This window comes from Portunus trituberculatus, chromosome 33 (genome assembly GCF_017591435.1).
Source record: "Portunus trituberculatus isolate SZX2019 chromosome 33, ASM1759143v1, whole genome shotgun sequence".
NCBI lineage: Eukaryota > Metazoa > Arthropoda > Malacostraca > Decapoda > Portunidae > Portunus > Portunus trituberculatus.
Window position 1 is genome coordinate 2,444,693 of NC_059287.1, and position 21,360 is coordinate 2,466,052.

Sequence of the window (21,360 nt, forward strand, 5' to 3'; positions counted from 1 at the left end):
GCTCACATTCAACCTGTCCCTAAAAAAGGTGACCACTCCAATCCTTCTAACTACCGCCCTATAGCTTTGATTTCCTGCCTTTCTAAAGCCTTTGAGTCTATCCTTAATAGGAAGATAATGAGGCATCTATCAGCTCACAACCTTCTCTCTGATTGCCAGTATGGTTTCCGTAAAGGCAGATCTACTGGTGATCTTCTTACTTTCCTAACTGAATCTTGGTCATCCTCTTTTAGGGACTTCGGTGAAACCTTTGCTGTCGGCCTTGACATATCGAAAGCCTTCGATAGAGTCTGGCACAAATCTTTAATTTCTAAACTACCCTCCTACGGATTCTATCCTTCTCTCTGTACCTTCATCTCCAGTTTCCTTTCCGATCGTTCTATTGCTGCTGTAGTAGACGGTCACTGTTCTTCCTCTAAAACTATCAACAGTGGTGTTCCACAGGGTTCTGTCCTATCACCCACTCTCTTTCTATTATTCATCAATGATCTCCTAAATCTGACTCAATGCCCTATCCACTCCTATGCTGATGATACCACCTTGCATTATTCAACAGCGTTCAACAGACGCCCAACCCAACAACAATTAAATGACTCAAGGCGAGATGCTATAGGACGCCTAACTTCTGATCTTTCACTTGTTTCTGATTGGGGCAGAGAAAACCTGGTTTTGTTCAATGCCTCAAAAACTCAATTTCTACAACTATCTACTCGACATAACCTTCCAGACAACTATCCTCTCTTCTTCAATAACACTCAACTTCCCTCTCCTCTACATTAAACACACTCGGTCTATCCTTCACTAAAAATCTAAACTGGAAATTTCACATCTCTACTCTTGCTAAATCAGCTTCCAAGAAGTTAGGTGTCCTGTGGCGTCTTCGTCCATTTTCTCTCCCTCCCAGCTGCTTGCTCTGTACAGGGCCTTATCCGCCCGTGTATGGAGTATGGCTCTCATGTCTGGGGGGGATCCACACACACAGCTTTACTAAACAAGGTGGAATCTAAAGCTTTTCGTCTTATCAACTCTTCTCCTCTAACTGACTGTCTTGATTCTTTAAGTCACCGCCGCAATGTTGCATCTTTATCTGTCTTCTACCGCTGTTTTCATGCTGTCTGCTCTTCTGAACTTGCTAACTGCATGCCTTCCCCTCCTGCGGCCTCGCTGCACAAGACTCTCTACTTCTTCTCATCCCTATTCTGTCCATCTTCCTAATGCAAGAGTTAACCAGTATCTTCACTCCTTCATTCCCTACACTGGTAAACTCTGGAACTCTCTACCTGTGTCTGTATTTCCACCTGCCTATGACTTAAACTCTTTCAAAAGAGGAGTGTCAAGACACCTCTTACGTTAACTGGACCCTCCTTTTAGATTTTTTGTTTTTCTCTTCTCCTACTTTCCTCTTAACAGGGCCTGGCAACCAGCGGGATTTTTTTTCCAACACTTTGTTTTCCCTTGGCCAGTGCCCTTGTAATGTAAAAAAAAAAAAAAAAAAAAAAGATCGGCATGAAGCGCCTAAAGGTTCAGCTCAAGCGACCCAAGGATGCCTATAGACCCTACTAACGGCCGCACTCAGTAGGGAAGACCAGGTACGTGACTCAGCTGACTAAAGAGAAGTTCATGAGTCAAACTACACGACATTTGCAGTTTCTTGGACATTGATTTTTACTCGATCAAATTGTTTTCTGTCGTAATATGATGATCTTTTTTTGTCATATATTCATAATCACTATGAAAAATATGACATGATTTGTTAAGCTCATAAGAACATTACTTCTTTTGGTCCAAGAAATAATGATCCACTTTATTGACAGCAAGTAAAAATGATAATGGAAGAATTAGGGTAAGGATATAGAGAAATCATAAATATAGGATTTGATAAGAAGATTTTTACCAGAAGTGATCTTAAAATATACTATGATGGTACTACTAACACTAGTAACAATATTATGATTATATTAATAGAGGTAGGAAGGCCAGGAATGATCTTAAAATATTTTATGGTAATACTACTACTAACAATAACAGTATTATATGATTAATAATTGAAGTAGGAAGGCTGCTTCATGTACTAAGGAGCCATATGTACTAATTGAAGTAGGAAGGCTGCTTCATGAAGTAAGGAGCCATTTGTACATGTTTGAAAGGTAGTGAATATTCATTCCCTTTCTTTAACTTACCTCCACTAAACTTATATAGATAACATATCTATAATTGAGATTCTTGTCATAGCAGAAGTCAAGTAAGTTTATTGCTGTAACTGTCATAAAAAGCCATTGCCAAGAGATTACTGGTGGGGTTTGACTTCCAGTGTCCTGGAGTGGAGGTCAATGCTGCTCAGGAAGATCCTACAACTTCGTGTTAACACTGCTGAGGTGGAAAGGATCATCAGGTCAACACACCTGGGAAAGTGTAAAAAATTGTAATGCTAAATCTTGGAGGAAAACAGAAGAGAATTGTAATGTTTGGAGGGAAAACACTGAAAGGTTAGGAGGGAAAGTAATAGTTTTATCTGAGTGCTGTGTGTTGGAGAGAAAATTGATAAAATCTATATTTATGGGGAAAAATAATAGTCTCTACCAATCCCTCCTTTCACCACCTTGGTGAAGTGTGGTGTTAAGTGCATCACTCTCTTACCCAATGCTGTGAGGTGCTCTATGGATAAGTCACTGTGGTGGTCCCGTGTCAATATGCTTAGTCTCTCCAGGGTGGCCATAGCAGCAGTGAGTAAGCAGCAGGACAGCACACTCATTCTTTCAGCTAAAGCACTGCCAACACTTTTCTTGTCACAGTGTGCCTGGGATGAGGGAAGGATGCAGGTAAGGGGTCAATAAGGAAGGAATAAAGGGAATTGGATACAAGGAGGTAAGTGGAATAAAGGGAATTAATAGAAGCAAAGTAAGAGGAAAATTATTATAATTTAAATAAAATTTAGAGAGAATGAGTTTCGTTTCAATATAATTTTTTCTCTTGCTTTATACTTTATCAAACGAAACTCTAGAATGATAATAATAATTAATATTTAGAATAATAATTATTATATATCATTTTTACTTTAATTTATTGATCTTGTTTTCTCTCTAGTTCACAATAAACTCCCATAACATAACTCCCTGACAATCACTCTCCTCTCAAAATTCATGCAATAACTCCCTGACAATCACTCTCCTCTCAAAATTCATGCATATAACACCAAACAATCCCTAATAACAACAAGTCTAGATACATATACAAGATAATAAAATGGGAAACATTTCAAATGTTTCCCCATCTCCCTCTCCCACTCACTGCCTCACCTTGTACTGAAGAACACACACTCCAGTGGAATTCTTATGATCTTGGGGACAAGGAAGACACTATTAGCTTGGTGCACCTCAGAGGAGTAGAGATGGAACTCTTCCTCAGCCTGCACCAAGCCTGTTCACCCTGCCCTTGGTTGGCTGTTGGCATGGGAGATCTAGTGGTTTCCCAGCATATTGAGGTCTGTACTGCTGTTGTATCTGGGAGGAGGTAAGAAAGGTAAGTTTAAAGGAAGTGAGGTTACTTGTGTTCTGGTAGTTTATTTAGGTCTGGGGTTTTGTTTATAAAGAATTTAAGGCAATTTTGGGTTGTATCTGGATGGAGGCAAGGAAGGTAGGTTTAGATGGAAGGATAGTTTTAGTTGATGTGTTGTGTTCTAGTTGAGTGCAAGTATGTTTTGGGGGATTTTGCTTTTGGGAAGAATTTAAGTTTTGGTGTTGCAGTGGTGTGGAGTTGGAATAAAGCTAAGGGAAGGAGGATTCAAAGGGAAGTAATGTTAAATGGAGCGAGTTATTGTTCTGGCTGAGAGAAAGTATAAGTGATTTTTTTGGTTAGGTTTGTTTTGGAGAAAGAATTTGTCTTAAAGTGTCTAGGAATAAAGCTAATGGAAGGAGGATTTAAAGAGAAGTAATGTTTAATGAAGTGTGTTATTGTTCTGGTTGAGAGAAGATATAGTATTTAAATTATAGTTTTGTTTTGGAGAATTTAAATTTGTTAGTGTATGTAGGAGTAAAGTAAAAGGAAGTAAGGTTCGTTAAATGGAGTGTTTTTGTTCTGGTTGAAAAGAGTGTATATATTTTTTATGGGAAAAAATAACTATTTTGGTGTATCTAGAAGTAAAAACAGGGAAGGAGTGTTTAAAGGAAAGTAGGGTTTCTTAAATGGCATGTGTTATTGTTCTGATTGAAAGGTAGAGTTGTTTTGGAGAAGAATTTAGGTTTGCTTTGGTGTTGTACCTGAGTGGGTGAAAGAAGACAGGTAGGTGTAGTAGAGATGATCAAGGTGGATATAACTGGTGAAGGGAAGCAAGGACAGTTTTAATGAAGTGTTGTGTTTTGATAATAAAGAAAGGAGTTTTGCTGTTTTCATCTGGGATAGAACACATTAACACTACGGGAGAAATTAGCCATCAGTTTTGACAGTAACAGTGAAACATTTACAAAAACTTAATCTATGGAGGAACAGAGAAAGAAATGTCCTTGAAAGAAACAATGAGAGTGTGAGGAGAATGGGTAAGAGGAATGAAGGAAACTGATAAAAATAGATAAGAGAAGATCAAGAGTAAAGCACGAGAAAACAAGTAAAAGTGTAGTAAATTGGCTCTAAACTGTCTAATAATACTTTTCCCTTGGCAATTTTTTTCACTGATAAGAGAGAAAACAAAAAAGCAAAAGAAAAATTATATACAAGTAGGCATTTTTTTTTCACTAGATAAATAAAACAGAAAAGCAAAAGAAAAATTATATACAAGTGAAGTAAACTCTTGAAACTCTTGTATAACAATACTCTTCCCTTGACAAACTTTTTTCATTCAAAACAAGACGAGACCTCCACCACAGCCACACAGCACGACACAATATCAGCCACACTTACCATCTCGCCACGCTGCCTCACCACACGTTTTGCTAAGGAGTTGCCCAAGATCCTCCTGGCCTGTGTGACAAGGATTCTGCATGCTGCCCTGTCATCTTCCTCCACCCAATAGTTCAGGTTCGTCTGTGGCAACTGAGGAAAGTCTCTTGTCATTAATGGTACTCCAAAATTCACCATTTGCTTATTAGTGGTGTGAAATTGTCACCAGTAATCTTATTTTGATCAGTCCGTTTTGTTAGCGGACCGAACATCGAGAGGGTGCAGGTAGTAAACTTATTAAGCTGCCTGAAACCCCAATGCACTACACTTCCTACCAGGTCGTCTTAATCCTTTAATTGCTTACATACCGCATTTCTATGGAGTGTAGATGCAGCGAGCACGTGTGTGTGAGCAATTAAAGGATTAAGACACCTGGTAGGAAGTGTGGTGCATTGGGGTCTCAGGCAGCTTATTTGTCGCTCGGTCCGCTAACAAAACGGACTGAACGTCGCAGGAGCAATTTAGCGACGTTCAATCCGCGCCGTAGAGTCCCACCACTTCTCAGACCTAGAACCGGCTGTAGAAGCTGCAGCGAGCCTAGGGACTGTGCTTCCTGGGAGAGACTACAGTGATGTGATTACCGCCAGAGAGAGAGAGAGAGAGAGAGAGAGAGAGGATATACAAAAAAAAAAAAAAAAACGAAGCCCTAAAAAAAGATGGGTCAAGAGAGACGTGGATGTTTTGCTGCGCCGCTGTTCTGTGGAGACGCGGGGAGCAAAATTGAACCCCTTTAGTACTGAGACGCATTATCATCATGAGTTTTAAGTATGATTCGACGATTTATTTACATTAGGAAGGGTCTATGGAGGTCAGGAAATTAATGGCCAGAGTCTTCACTATTTCAACCTCACATAAGTCTCTAAAGCCGTATAAAAATCACCAAGTAGTCAGCAAAATGAATATGGAGATGCGTTACGGTGCTGATTGGATTAATACAAAAAAGGTAAAGGAACGAAAATAATGACAAAAGACTTAATATTGACAGGCGGATAACTATATAACGTTAGTTAATAAATAAAATAAATAAATGAAAATGAATAAAAAAATGCATCACTAATCGTATTATTCAAGTTCCCCCTATAGGTAACTTTCTCCCTCTCCTCTGATTTTCTTCTCTAAAATGTCGATTTAGTTTAGGTTCGACAGGATTAAGTTGACGGAAACTTAGGTTAGGTTAGGTTCGTTTTTTTTTTTTTAACTTAAGTTAGGGTTTGGTTGGCGTATAATAGGTCATATGAGATTGCGTTGCCCTTATTTAGGTTGGCGTTGGGTTGGATTGGGATATAATGGGCGCATGGCCTCAGTGCTCATCTCCGTGCTGTGGCGTTTGAAAAGTCCTTGTCAGAACCTAACGCTCTTAGAAATACAAGGCTTTCCTTTTCATAGGCAACCAACAGAAGCCTGCACCAACACCAATACCAACACCAGCCAACATTACACTACCACCGCAGGTTCACACACACACACACACACACACACACACACACACACACACACACACACAGTGTAGTGTAATGGTTAGCACGCTCGACTCACAATCGAGAGGGCTGGGTTCGAATCCCGGTAAGCGGCGAGGCAAATGGGCAAGTCTCTTAATGTGTGGCCCCTGTTCACCTAGCAGTAAATAGGTACGGTTGTGGCCTCGCTTTCCCGGTGTGTGGAGCGTGTTATGTGGTCTCAGTCCTATCCGAAGATCGGTCTATGAGCTCTGAGCTTGATCCGTTATGGGGAAGACTGGCTGGGTGACCAGCAGGCGACCGAGATGAATCACACACACACACACACGCCCGGTAGCTCAGTGGTTAGAGCGCTGGCTTCACATGCCAGAGGACCGGGGTTCGATTCCCCGGCCGGGTGGAGATATTTGGGTGTGTCTCCTTTCACGTGTAGCCCCTGTTCACCTAGCAGTGAGTAGGTACGGGATGTAAATCGAGGAGTTGTGACCTTGTTGTCCCGGTGTGTGGTGTGTGCCTGGTCTCAGGCCTATCCGAAGATCGGAAATAATGAGCTCTGAGCTCGTTCCGTAGGGTAACGTCTGGCTGTCTCGTCAGAGACTGCAGCAGATCAAACAGTGAAACACACACACACACACACAATTTTAATTTTGTTATTTCAAATTTGTTATATTAGAATACTTTCTCTTCCGTAAGAGTATATTTTCAGCTCTCGAGTAGCCTATGAGTATGTCGATATAGGACGTTTATTATTATTATTATCATCATTATTATATCATTATTACGCACCTCTCAGATCTAGAACCCTTCATTCCTCTTCCTCCTCTTACTCCCACCCTCCATTCCTTCTCAACTCTCACATTAAAAACACTTTCTTAAACGCACACAGACGAAGAAAAAATTAACAAGAAAACAAGAATTGATCAAGTAACTAAGCAATCAATATCTTCCTTCTCTTCCTAATCACTCAAAACAAAATAATTCATATGACAAACACGAGAAACGAAAAAAAAAAACGTATATAAATAGCTGATTAGGAATATAAATACCTTGATCCAGATTCTTCTCTTCCCTTTTTCAATTCCTCCCTTCTTCCTCTCTCACCTCGTCTACGTCCTTATTTATTCTTTACTATGCCAACAAGTACACGCGTTAAGAATTTATATTCCTCCATGCGTCGTCCTTCCTTGCTATCCTGAAAGTGACTGAATTCCTTCCTTCTACTTCCTGTCCCCTTCTGCCTCCCTCTCATTCCCTTCCTGCTTCCTGATTGGTTGATTCCTTCGCTTCTTCACTCTGATTGGTCAGTGATGGTAGGCTGACGTGAACGAGCGTGTCTTGTTAGGTAGTTCGATATTGACGTGGTTCCTTGGTACTCAGGATTGTTTGTGCTTGAATATCATCTATTTAGTTATTTTTGTTTCTTATTTGTCCATTTTTCTCCCTTACATATCCTCCAAGTTTGTTTGGCTCAAGTGAATATAGGATATAGTAGCTACGTATGTATTCATCTCTCTCTCTCTCTCTCTCATTATTGCGAAGACGCTGCATAGGTCGGGTAAGTGACGTAACTAAATAACAGACGCGGCGAGGGCTGGCCAAGCTTCATGACCACGAGGCCACTGACACCACACACAGCTGTTCTTGCAATCAATGAGGCCATCAGCTGGGAGCACGAGTTATCCCCTGCGCTATGCATGGCGATCTGCTCAGCGACAAACCTCTGATATCATGCATGCACTGATTGTTCGCCCTCGGCCCCTCACTGTTAATGCCGCAGTCAGTCACACGGCGGCTAATACGCACCACAGGCCAGCTCTCGTCTTCCCTGCACAGCACACACTGCAATGCCCGTTGTCTACCGTCCTGGTAAGACTGACTGATTGACTAACACACACACACACACACACACACACACACACACACACACACACCTCTCTCTCTCTCTCGGGCTAATATCCCAACCTAGGCAAGCACCGTCATGAATTGTCATAAGTGTATCATTATCTTCAAAAAACTTATAATATATTATCAACTACTGAGTATTTCAATTCACTGAGTGCCTTCGACTCGAACAGTTCCGCACGATAAGGACATATTATCCAGCACTTTCACTTTTCCAGTAAATACTGCATGCGAGCTTCACGTTTCTTTTGGTGTGTAGGAAAGGAAATGACTCACGATTTCAGGTAATATTTCAGAGAAATGTTCACTATTAACTAATTAGTTCCCCACTAACGTCAACTCACTGGCACCACACGGCGGTAACTAATTAACAGCCACTTTAGCCACTAATGATGCTCTAGTCTGATTGTTACAGCGAGCACGCATGCACGCACGCACCCACGCGCGCGCGCGCACACACACACACACACACACACACACACACACTATAATTTTTCGTAATTGTTCTCGTAGTGTGAAGTAGGAAGAAAGAGGAAGGGAAAGGAGGATAAACATTAACCCCTTCAGTATTGGAACATATTTTTACCTTGAGATTTGTGTACGATTAGACTATTCTATTGTCACTAGAAGGGTCCATGGAGATCAGAAGATTAATGGCCACAGTTCTCACTATTTTAATCCTCCCACAAGTTTCCCAAGCTGTATAAAACCCTCAAATATTAAGCAGAATTAATATAGAAACGCGTCACGGTACTCAGGTGGTTAACACAGAAAAATAAACAAAGGAAGAAAGAAAAGTGAACAAAGGAAGTAAAGCAAGCAAGAAGAGAGAAGGCGGTGGCGTAATGGACTAAGGTGGTGAGCGTGGGATCGGGCAGACCTCTACGCGTAGGTCCGAATCTCACCACATACCGCTTTAATGGATGGATGGATGATTTAGAATAAGGCGCCGCAACACATACATACCGCTTTGAAGCTATGCCATTTGTCGAGTGGTTTAAAGTCACCATGATACCCAGCTTATAGATGGTTACACCAATGATGCGCTTAGATGGTGATATGGGCCCTGATATGGGTACCACTATAAATAAATTTGCCTGCGCCACTAACGGGCGGAAGTTTAACAAGTACCTCCCACATATGCTCCAAGTATGATTACAGTCGCTATAAGCCAAAAAAAAAATAAAAATAAATAAATAAATAAATAAATAAACACTGACTTCCTCTACCACCCATTCCCATGCTCTTTCTCCTCCAGGAAGATAAGATTTCGCTCTTTGAATTTCTATATGGTTCAAGAGGTTAATTAAACAAGTGAAGTCGAGTATGGGTTGGGTTAAGCACCCTTCAGTACGGTCCAGTAATGCTTTCAGAAAGGGTTGGGTCAAGTAACATGAGGTAGACCGCACCCCAATAGGTAGGTAAGCCGCGCTATAGTGGTAGACAACACGCTAAATCGGCACCAACATAGTTCTTTTCATCCAGTGACATCTCTAGAAATGTAGAAATCTTAATTGTTGGCATGTCAATAGAACGCAAAAACAATAAATAAATAAAATAAAATAAATAACCTGTGTAACTATTGAGAGAGAGAGAGAGAGAGAGAGAGAGAGAGAGAGAGAGAGAGAGAGAGAGAGAGAGAGAGAGAGAGAGAGAGAGAGAATTTTAAGAATACCACCATTCTAGTCGAGTATAGTGATAGATAGTACCTGCACCAGTATGCTGGTTCGTGTTAGCCGGCAGGTGAAGCGATCCAGCACCTGCAGTGAAGTTAGTGTTCATAAAAGCTTTTTTCACTGCTGCGTGCAATATCTGGAGCGTAACAGCCCCTTACTGGTGTAACATATCTAATAATGTTAGCCGTTTGTTACCGTATGGTCTCGTGAGGTGCGGGTGTTTTATGTTAGGTTATTGAAAGGCGTGTGGGGACAAAACACATTAAAACACGCTCAAAACACAACATCCAAAAATGCCCACAAAATCCATCCCAGACACAACAGGTCATTTCCTACTTCGACAACTACTCATATAAAGACAAAACGCAACACTAACTGCATGTAAATACTGTTGTGTAACTACGCAGTACACACACACCCATTCCCAGTAAAAACTGATGTTCACCCCCCAGGGCGGCGCCCCAGGGAGGTTCCTCCGAATCCAGCACGGGCGTGTTGGCTGCCCTGCATTAGTAAGTATAGGCCACGGGACATTCACTCTAACAAGACTCATTGGTTAATTAATGAGATAGTGTGCCAAGGTCCATTATTGAGATCATCAGCAGCACAATCACTTCTTATAAATAAACCTGGCCGCCTCCTCAGAGTGGCGGTGGCGCGAAGTGACTGTAGCAGCAGCAGGAGCCCTCAACATTGGCGTGGCGGTAGCCAGTGTGGCGGTGTCGGCAGTCTACCACGACCGCTGCCTCCTCCACCCACGCGTACCCTTCGGACTGGCCATGCATGGTACTGCTGTCCCCACCACTAACACCACCAACACCCAATAATGTAGTACTTAATGATTAAATGTTAACCAGCACGACTCGGTTGTTTAGCTTGCTGGAATGGCCGCTGTCAGTGTAGAAGGGGTGTGATCATGCCTAATGCAGCGTCCTTCAAAGACAGTCAAAAACTTTAACAATGAGCTAATAATTAAGCACATGGCTTACAATCGACTTACGTTTAATTCCTACGATCATCAACCATTCTATTAGACCCATCAGATCCAAACGCTTCTGGGACAGCAGCACCAAGAGGGCTTGTTATTACAACATAATAATTCCTTCCCTGCAGGAGCGGCGCAGGTGGTGGCAGTGTTCGGGTTGGGTCTCGGGGCTGACGTGACAGAACAACTGCAGTACAGGTTGTACAGGGCGAGGCTACGACAGCGAGGCAGAAGGAACAAGAAAAAATCTTTCCTGTACCGCAAGGAACACCGCGTATACAAAAGCCTCAGCGTGGACAACGTGCGGAGAAAGACGTTCGGCTTTATTCCCGACGAACGAGCCGTGAGCGGACAGGCTGAGGCGATGTGGTGTGTGGTGGCGCGAACCTTCACCGCCCTATGCACCTCGCTGGTCCTGCCGCTCACTCTCCTCGGTGTGTTCCTTAACCCAACATTCTGACACACTATAAACCAATCGCTGTAAAAATATCCATCCACATAGCCTCCCAATCTTATCCCCCAAAATGCACCATGCTGGGCTTAATATTACGTCTTGGTCCACAGAACGCGTTAGGTTCTAGTTTTTACTTTTGTATGCAACTCTAACTACACTTGACTTCATTTAAGAGGGAAGTTTCAAGGCAGTTTTTTTTTTTTTTTTTTGGGGGGGGGGGGCGGTGCCAACTTTCTTGGGTCTTGCACGAGACTGGCAACTAAGTAGGTCCTTTCTCTCGTTTTGTGTTGCCCTAGGCCCATTTTTTTTCAATTAGAAAAAAATACTCATGCTTGATTCTTTAGGTGCTTCTCAAGTGTGGGAAAGACAGGAGTCACCTGTCTTGTCTGCACACTCGAATCTGACATCAGACACTCTACATCCTTAGCAAAACCCAATGCCTTAACACTTCCTGTTCCTCAAAATGTCATAATAAACCATCTTAGTCTTACACTATATCAAACATCCCATCACTGTCCTCCCATTTTACATAAACACTTTCTCTTCCACCCAATGTTATCTTTACTTTCATTTAGTACTACTTTTATCATTTCTTTCCCCTCTCCACCACTCCCAACATTTGAAAATTCATGTCATATCTTACACTTGTTCATATTTCCAATTGAAATTACTGATGAAGAATATTAAAGTCTAAATTTTTTTACCAATTCCTTCCATTTTCCATAATTGGCACAATGTCACCAACAAACAACACTGTATTCATCTTCCATTTAGTATTGTCCATATATAATTCTACTTTACCAATGTTAGCATTCATTTACCTTTAAACTCCATACATAAACAAAATGAATCAGCAAATATATAATAGTAAAATTTCCAAATGTCACAGTATATTCATGTCATCTTCTCTTACACTATCTCAGGAACCATCGATATTTATGGGTTAAAAAGTCGTGCCATTCCACCAGCCTGCCACCATACACTCCTCATCTTCTGCCAAACTATCTACTCTGCTTACAATGTTCTCTATCTCATCATGCTGCTGGTAAAGAAGTCTCCTTTAATCGTATCACATTAACAGTTTGTACCTCAATATATCATTCACTAATTCAAATCATCTTGATAAAGTTAGATCAGAAAAAAAAAAATGGTAGGATGGAATTGGTCCTTAAATAGAGCAGTAAATGAAAGTTAGTGGTGTCATTAAGGCACTTTTAAAATATTACACACATTTATGGATGGATGATGAATGAAAAACTAACTATTTTATAGTGACTGCCACATGTAGACCTGACAGCTTCTTGCAGCTTACCTTTTCTTAGCACATCAACCACTAATCTAATATGACCAGTGTTACCTAATGATGAATACCTATACATGTGGTTAATAATGACTTCTGTTCCTATGCAGATGTGGTTTTGCTGCATCTCATGTGAACCCATCGTGCGGGGCCATGCCAACCTTCCCCCCAAGCCCCCTCCCATCCCAAAGCTTTCCCCAGAGTTTGAGGATCGCTACAAGCACCCACCAGGTCGCTATCAGTCTATCACCATTGTCGACACTAACTACACATTTGGTTACTAACGACACTTTATCTCAATCACGTCCAGTTAACCGAGTGCATCACTGTCTGACACTGTCCTTTATTACATTATCAAAAATGGATTATGGTGAACTTCAATTCTTTGTTTTCCTTCATTATTCAATAATGCAATGACATGTCACTGTATCTCCTTTATGTATCCATGCATCTACACACCCAATCAATATTCCTAGTAGTAAACAGCAGCAATGCGTGCATGGATTTGTTAGTTATTTCATTCAAGGAAGCCTTTTCAGTATGAGGGAACCAGTCAGTACTGACTAAAATATACTTAATTTCAGGTAATTTTTCTTGATAATGTTTGAGTTAGTATAGTGATGAAAACACATGATTGCCTTTACAAAGCTGCATATATCTGAACAATGATTTTCTTAGTGTGTCATCAACTACACAACTACACATAAATGTACATTTCATGAACCTATCCACCACAAAATAAGTGGGATGTTTTATTTTCCTAAGACAGCAATCCTTCCATCCTTTCTAATGATCTAACTCTTACATTTTAAATTAATCTCCCTGCCTCATAACACAGGCTGGGCATGGCTGTGCTGGCTGCGTGGGTTGGCTGGCCTTATCTACATGTTCCTTGCCCTCCCTATCCTAGAGATTGGCATCATCTACCTACGGCTCTGTTCTCCACACTATATCGTGCCCGGCTGGCTGCTGTGGCAAGGTAGTTATCTTGCTCTAGTCTTAAACTACAATTCATGGTAAGACACAATGGTTTACCCTCAGGCTGAAGCCCTTGTTACATCACAACACCCACAAATTTTCACCATCATCATTTTTGGGCAAAAACATCTCACCTATATATGTGTATCTGTATTTTGGAACTCTAAACCCCTTACCAATATGAAATCTACTACAGTATTTGTAAATGCATGTAAGACATTTATTCAAGTTCAATTGCAATGAAACCATAAACATTATTCATTTTACACTTAATCTCTTGACTATTTCTCACTTTCTGCAATTCTCTCCATGTAACTCAAACACTGAGGGAAAAGGTAAATATCAAGAAAAGGGGAGTGTCATTAGGAACTCTACTATGGATAGGGACAATAAGCACACAATAAATAAATCAAATAAATGATCAGATGACATGCATTTACTTTCATTTTTAAATCTTTATGTCTTATTACAAGTGTTTAGTCACAGCAGGACAAGGACCACTTCAAGGTTAAGTGTGATGTGCATGTAACACACTGCACTAATTCAGGTCTTCTAGCTGAGGTTGTCATGTAGCAATGTCACAACTCCTCAGCTTATAATGTGATACCAATCCACGATCAAATGAGAGCAGGCTTGTATGACACAATAGGAAGCAAACCTTAATTCATCTCTGCCTGGCTCTGGATTTCAACAAAGTCATTTTGGTTACATGCTATTATATTGCTCATATTACTGGACCACAGTGGTAGAGGAAGAAGCCATTAATATTATGTACTGCTCTCCAGATTTATCTTATATATTATTAAGCTTTCCTTTATGGACCAAAGATTTCATCCTCACATGGGACATACTACTTTCCAGGAGCAATATCAACAGTATGTCTAGCAACCCTCTTCCCCATATACTGCTTGCCCCTGAAGCTTGGCACCAAATTGTTTGCTTCCCTCCGTGTCATGGCCTGCATCCTGGCTGTGGCTGTGGTAGTGTGGCCTCCTCTAGGTAACAATAATGAACACTGAATGAATTACATCACATGTGTATATATTTGTGAGTAAGAGAGCTTTGTGGCACTAATCCCAACACTCTAAGTTCCCTCCCCCAACTAGGCTTGCTGTCTGTGCTGGCTGGCTGGAGGGAGAGACAAGATATCATCCTCAACACCTTGGGCTACTGCGACCCAGAGTTCCAGCTGTTCACAGTGGTGGTGGCAGCCATTCTCAGCCTACCCCTGACCTGCCTCCTCTATGCTGCCTGTCTCCTCCTCATTGCCATGGTCATTGTGGGCATTGGCATTCTGCTGTTCTGGGGTTGCTGTGACGAGGACATCAGCAGTGACGTGGGAATGGTGACACGCACACATGCCAAAATTTCTCTATCCAGTGCAGAATGTAATGGCCACACCACCAGGCTGAACTCCCAGAGAGGAAGTGGCACTGAAGGGGAGGAGTGGGGCTATGATAGGCAGAGCATGGGTATTCTGCCTATACATAATGGAGGCCATCTCTGAGACTTCAAGCAAAGTTGTCTCAGGGAATAAGATTAGAAAAATGCATGACCATATGTCACCTCATGCCTGATGCAGGACCTGGTGTTAGCATCTTACTATGAGCAGAGGCAAATTATGGTGATAACATGGAAGATGGAGTGACCATGTGAACAAATTATAAGAAATGATATAATTCACTCACCAAGTCCAAGACAACATGGCAAGAAAGTTAATGCAATGAGCAAGTCATAAAATGTTCACTGATGAACTTCACATCCATTTCTTCTGAAAGATCTTTCAAAACCAAACATGTATGAACATTATTATCTGTGTTGTTATGACTGTCATCCATTGTAACAGATGAGGACTAGTGGAGGCTCTTTCACTAATGGTAATGCATGAGACAAATATGTAGTGTTAATGAATGATGAAACAAATGCTAAAATTCACACTGGAAAAAAAATAAAAACCTTGATAGTACAAATGAAGCCTTCCAAGTTACATCCTTCAAGCATCATATGTACTGTACCTATATTACAGATATCACACAATGGCAAAGATCAGCTAACACCAACAATGGTTCAAACCCAGGAGCACCCTGTGTCAGGCGTGTGTGATGACCATTATACCCATGCCATTGTAATATGTACAAACAAAGCAGCTGTCCTTCCTCACACTGGCACAACACCCAGCCATACATCTGTCTCACTCACCTGGCGTGTGGGTGTTGCTGAGCCTCGGGTCTTGTGTCTCCCTCAGGTGTCTGAAGGAGAAACATGTCATAATATCCAATGGTCTCATTACAGTCCATGACCCTCCTCACTACTCAAGATTCTCTCACTCACCTCAACATTCATGACATGCTCTTTTGAGACAGCATATCTATGCATGAAAGAAGTGTATGGCACAATGCTGGGTAATGAAATAAAATCTATGCAATGTTAACAAAACTGGCACACTCACAATCATAAGGAAAATGTATAGATGCAACAAATTGTGATGTGAGGTAAGTTTTTGGAAGGTAAAGTTATTGATTATGATGTGACTGACATAAATGGAGGATTAAAGACCATACCTACAGTAATGCAATGAGTTAAGCGTGAATAAATTATGATGAAACAGCAATGTCAATCTGTAAATCCCAAATACTCCTTCAAGGGATGGCCATGACAGGGAAGTGGGACACTGCCTCAGAAATGTAGCCAAGAGCCAAACAAGACAATGGTGATGTAAACAAACAGAGGTAGCAGTGAATCATGTACACTGAGGTTGTATGGGCAACAGTTAGTACTTGGTAATACTATAATGTAATTGGGGAATATATCACTAAATTATAAGACACTATCTCTACTTTGCTTTGAGCCATGGAAATGAATTGTGCCTAACTTTCATTCTTTACCCTACTTGTGGGACTTTCATGGCAGCAGGGACAGAAAACAAGTACTGTATACATGATGACCAGAGTATATGGGAGAGTCTGTGGGGTTTTGATAACACTCTTGAAGTCTTGAGTGAAGAATTATCTTGATCACCAATCCATTTATATTCAAATTTTTCATCATGTGTATATATTCTAAATCCAAGTCTCCAATATAAAGAATGATCGTATTCTGCTTAAACTTCTAAAGAAATATTTTCCCAGAATTAACTAAGCTAAAGGGACTAAACATAAAAGAAATCAATAACACATAAAAACTAAACATATTCTTTCAGTTTCAAATGTTTCCCAAAATTCCTTAACCTAGCCCACCAATGGTTGAATAAATCTCCCACAGTTAGACATTTCACACAATTTATTATAAAATCTATAGATAAAATCCTGGCAGTAGTGTTCAGTATCAAAGTGAAGACAGACCCTGAAGACACCAAGCCTCAAGACCAGTACAGACAAACAGGAGAGAGAACCTACCAAGACACCAGCCAGCCGGCCAATTAATGTGAGGCTGCAGGTGAAGGTTCAGTATCTGTACTTGGTGGAATAGTCTTTGGGCGACACCACCAGACCTCGTCCTTTTCTTGCACCACGATATACTGTCTCAATTATGTCAATCATCTCTTGCTTGTCTTCTAGAGCCCAGTTGATTTTGTTGTTGTTACCAGTGCCCAGATCAATCATGATGTGCTTGTTCCTGAAGAAAAACATGCAGGTGCAAGGGTCGTACAACTCGTACATCTTGTTGAAGTCCGGCACCTCAGTAATATCCACCAGGTAGATGACAGCAAAATTCTTCACCTTCTCAGCAATGTTGTACAGAACTTCATCCATCTTCATGCAGGTTGGGTCCCAGTCATGACCAAAGCGAATCACCTGCCGGCAAGAGCGAGTGGTTACTCTCAACACCAACACTTGCAATGTAAGATGTCCCAGGCCATGACAGTCAGTGACAAAAGGTAATGATTAGGTATATGTGTTGCTTTTAATATATATACACATTAAAAAAGCTTTTAATACATATAGCTATACATAAATAAGAGTGAAATAAACAGAGGAGCTTCTGGCAGCTCTAGAGACTAATACATAAAAGTCAGCCCAAGCATGGCAATCATGGCTGTCTGGCAACACAGCTCTTGCATTGTATATGGTGTGGGTACTGGCATGTTTAAATAGGTTGCCAAGCCATGGCACACATGAAAACCACTTTAGTTTGAGCTGTGTAGCCAAGAGATTGATGGAAAGTAATTACCCAACCAAAAGAATATCCAGGAAATTAAACATCTCTGGTTCAATTAGGTAGTTTTGCAATGTTGTTCAGTGCCATCTAATCAAGAGACTGACAGATGACAGAATGACAGACAGGGACCTAATGGATTAAAGCCTTGCCTTGATGAGCAGTGGTGAAGTGTACATGTTTTTCTCCCCCTAAAACCCTGCCCTCATAGCCACCACAAGCTTGTTGTGTTTGGGGATACAGAAAATGGAAGAATGATGAGGGACTGTATACTCCACCTTTTTCCTTTCAAATGAGCAGACTACAATGCTGTCTGTACCCTTATCTAAAGTTAAGGCAGATATCAGGTGTGTGTAACATACAAGCATGCCATGTAGAAAGGTAGAAAAGGGGGCACATGTGAAGTATGGATATAATAGAATTCGAGCACAGAAAATTCTAGATTTTCAAAGTCCAGCAAGCTCTGTACTAGTCACGAGTAAACACTGAAATGATTTCCTATGGTCAATAACTGATATCTGTGGATTGCAGTTTATTAGTATTTCATGGTGTCTACATTGAACGCTGATAGCTCCACCCGTTATGACATTCCATGGAAGGTTCATTCACGATTCCCACTTCTTTAAGGGACTCGACAGGTGTTCCTATGGCGGAACACTGTCACTCATCAATATAGCTAACCAGGGGAAGGAGGTGAAGCAAACAGTGCCGGTGTTCAGCAGGAAAAAGTCACTATGTGGAATATTCAGCAACGGCAACATTTGCAGAGCAATATACAGATGTTAACAAGAGGCTCCATACATTTCTTAATGATGCTACAAAATTATATCCACCTCCATTTCCCTGAGAATCTCTTCACCTCACTCATGAGCCATAAGAGTACAATTTTTGAGGTCTCATGTTATGCTAGGTTAGTTATGCTGGGTCAGGTTAATGTCCCAGCTGGGTGTTACAGGGTAGATTAGGTTTGGTTAGAGATATTCGAAATATCAAGGGAAATTCCCTTAAACTTTCTGCAACAATATCTAACTTCTCTTTTATATCCCTCCCTAAACACCCCCCTGTTCCCTCACAGGTCTCCAAGCATGTTTTGGGGGATGTGGGAAGAAGCCGGTACCAGCCTTAACGGTATTGTAAAGTTAAAATTTTCCGTACCGGTAAATAGCCAAAACGGTACTGAGCAAATTGTATACAGCGTGGTGGCGGCTCAAGGCGAGCGGTGATGGATAACATTGAGTTATTCTCACTCTCGGTACCGCTCCACACTGGTACCGACTGGCTGCCCTGGCGCGTCGGCGTGGTCTCGGTAGCTCGGCGAGACGCGTCTGTACTGGTACGACTGAATGTGCCGGCATCATTTCCGGTACCGTTTGACGCTTGTACCGTCTAGCCTCTGTGCCGGGACTCTGCTGCTTCGTACCGCTAAGAATGAATAATGTGTCGGCACCACTCGGCGGATCGGTGGCCGGGACGGGTGGCGGTCTGGCGGACTGGCGTCTGGCGGTGCAGTAACACTGCAGTTGGCCGGCATTTTACCATTGTATTTCTACCTACTACTTGCTGCTGCTGCTGCTGCATACCACTCAATTCATACCATTACGAATGATTTTTTTCATGTTAGTTTGCTATAATTTCCCATCAGTTTTAAAAGGGAACCACAATATATTATGAAGACGGCCGTGTGTATGTAAACAGAAATGATAAATGCTAGATATTTAAACACACACACACACACACACACACACACACAGACACATGTCTGAACATATCCGAAGATCTGTCTATGTGCTCTGAGCACACACCGTAATGGGAAGGCTGGCTAAGTGACCACCGGGCGACCATAGTGAATCACACACACACACACACACACACACACACACACACACACACACACACACACACACACACACGCTAAGTACCATGAAAGAAAAGGACACACACACACACACACACACACACACACACACACACACACACACACTCCACCACTCCTCCAGCCTCCAGCTGGGTGTCAGTGGTTCCAGCTGGTGGGCTCCCCATAACGAAAGATAAGGCAACACACACACACACACACACACACACACAGTCTCAGTCCTATCCGAAGATCGCTCTATGAGCTCTGAGCTTGCTCCGTAATGGGAAGGCTGGCTGGGTGACTACCGGGCGACCATAGTGAATTACACACACACACACACACACACACACACACACACCATGAAGCTAAGTACATGAAAGAAAATGACACACACACACACACACACACACACACACACACACACACACACACCTCACAACACCCTCCAGCTGGGAGCTGGGTGTCAGTGGTTCCAGCTGGTGGGCTCCTCATAACGAAAGATAAGGCAACACACACACACACACACACACACACACACACACACACACACACACACACACACACACACACACACACCACACACCACCCCACCCTCGGGCCTGGAGCCAGGTATCGGCCTGGGTCCAGCCGGGGTGGGGGTCGGCCTCCTTGATGACGTCACATATATTCGTTACGCAAATCATTTTGAAAATGAGGATTCCCAAAAAGGCAGCTGGACACGAATGTTATAAAAATTCTGACTCGTTATCAATCGAAACTAACTTCTAAAATACAAAAACATTGCCGAGAAAAGGAATAATAAAAATAGCTCAAAAATATACTAAATAAAGTATTAGAACTTCGACTTGCTTAAACACAATTTCAAAGCCCACCAATTTCATTCAACTGAATCGATAACGTTTTTCAAAAATTATGACTATCATTTCGATATATCAAAACCTGGCAACTCGCCCTATTAGAAAAATAATATTTAAAAATGACGTTGTTTACAATATTAACAGGACTACATATCATTCTTAAAGTCCACATCTTTAACTTCTCAGGAGCCTTGCACACTTTTCTCATGATAAACCATCTTTTGAAAACACAAACACTTCGCTACAACCTCAAATAAAAAATCACAGATAGCGGAGGTAAAAATTTTAGCGTATTTTGGCCCTCCCATTCAAGTCATAAACACCCTCTACATCACCGTACTTCACTCAACTCAAGCATGGAAGACACGTAAAACACTGCGAACTATCATTAGAAACCCTTAAAAGGCACTTGTGACTCGAAATAAATGAACTGAGACAAATATAAATAATAGTGGAAGTCGAGCATCTGGGACCGGCATTTTGGGCGGGAGCTGGTGATGACGTCACAGCCTGGGGCTCGTGACGTCATGGGTAGGCCCGCTTCTTCTCACTGAGCCTCCATAGCACACAAATCAGGTAATTGCGGATATATCTCAACAACTGACATGAAAGATTAGGCCTATGGCTCCACTTTGTGACCTGTCTGGCCTGTAATGAGTGAGAGATGAGGCAGATAATGGCTGAGAGAGAGCGGCGGGTCAGGGATCGGTTTGTTTACGTTTTCAAGATTTGAATTATTTGGTTTTATAAGTATGTGCAGGTGTTAGTTCACTGATATGTTGTCCTGGAGGTTACCAACGTTAGGTTAT

At 41.7% G+C, this 21,360-nt stretch overlaps 2 protein-coding genes and 2 long non-coding RNA genes across 5 annotated transcripts in view; 2 read left to right on the forward strand and 2 right to left on the reverse strand.

Moving 5' to 3' along the window:
• Nucleotides 1–1,498: 1,498 nt before the first annotated feature.
• On the forward strand, nt 1,499–2,875 carry LOC123512271. The gene is made up of 2 exons (XR_006677057.1): nt 1,499–1,589; nt 2,312–2,875. It is a non-coding gene; the product is annotated as an uncharacterized LOC123512271 (long non-coding RNA).
• Nucleotides 1,499–8,262, reverse strand: LOC123512269. Of its 2 annotated transcripts, none has more exons than XR_006677055.1 (6): nt 8,193–8,262; nt 4,894–5,025; nt 3,297–3,500; nt 2,638–2,797; nt 2,181–2,402; nt 1,499–1,606 (listed from the first exon to the last, which is right to left on the reverse strand). It is a non-coding gene; the product is annotated as an uncharacterized LOC123512269 (long non-coding RNA). The 2 variants fall into 2 exon arrangements; XR_006677054.1 differs by lacking the exon at nt 8,193–8,262 and adding an exon at nt 7,436–7,769.
• On the forward strand, nt 8,038–16,745 carry LOC123512268. The gene is made up of 9 exons (XM_045268552.1): nt 8,038–8,255; nt 10,420–10,479; nt 10,613–10,753; nt 11,081–11,386; nt 12,330–12,451; nt 12,817–12,937; nt 13,545–13,685; nt 14,546–14,683; nt 14,791–16,745. The coding sequence occupies exons 1-9, from the start codon at nt 8,234–8,236 to the stop codon at nt 15,189–15,191; spliced, it is 1,452 nt and encodes a 483-aa protein (XP_045124487.1). The 5' UTR covers nt 8,038–8,233; the 3' UTR covers nt 15,192–16,745.
• A 203-nt stretch (nt 16,746–16,948) lies between these two features.
• Nucleotides 16,949–21,360, reverse strand: part of LOC123512190 (thioredoxin-like protein 4A) — an 8,876-nt gene continuing 4,464 nt past the window's right edge. Inside the window, exon 2 of the mRNA XM_045268433.1 lies at nt 16,949–17,516. Coding sequence (XP_045124368.1) covers nt 17,128–17,516 — 389 coding nt within the window. The 3' untranslated portion in view covers nt 16,949–17,127. The remainder of the gene's footprint in view (nt 17,517–21,360) is intronic.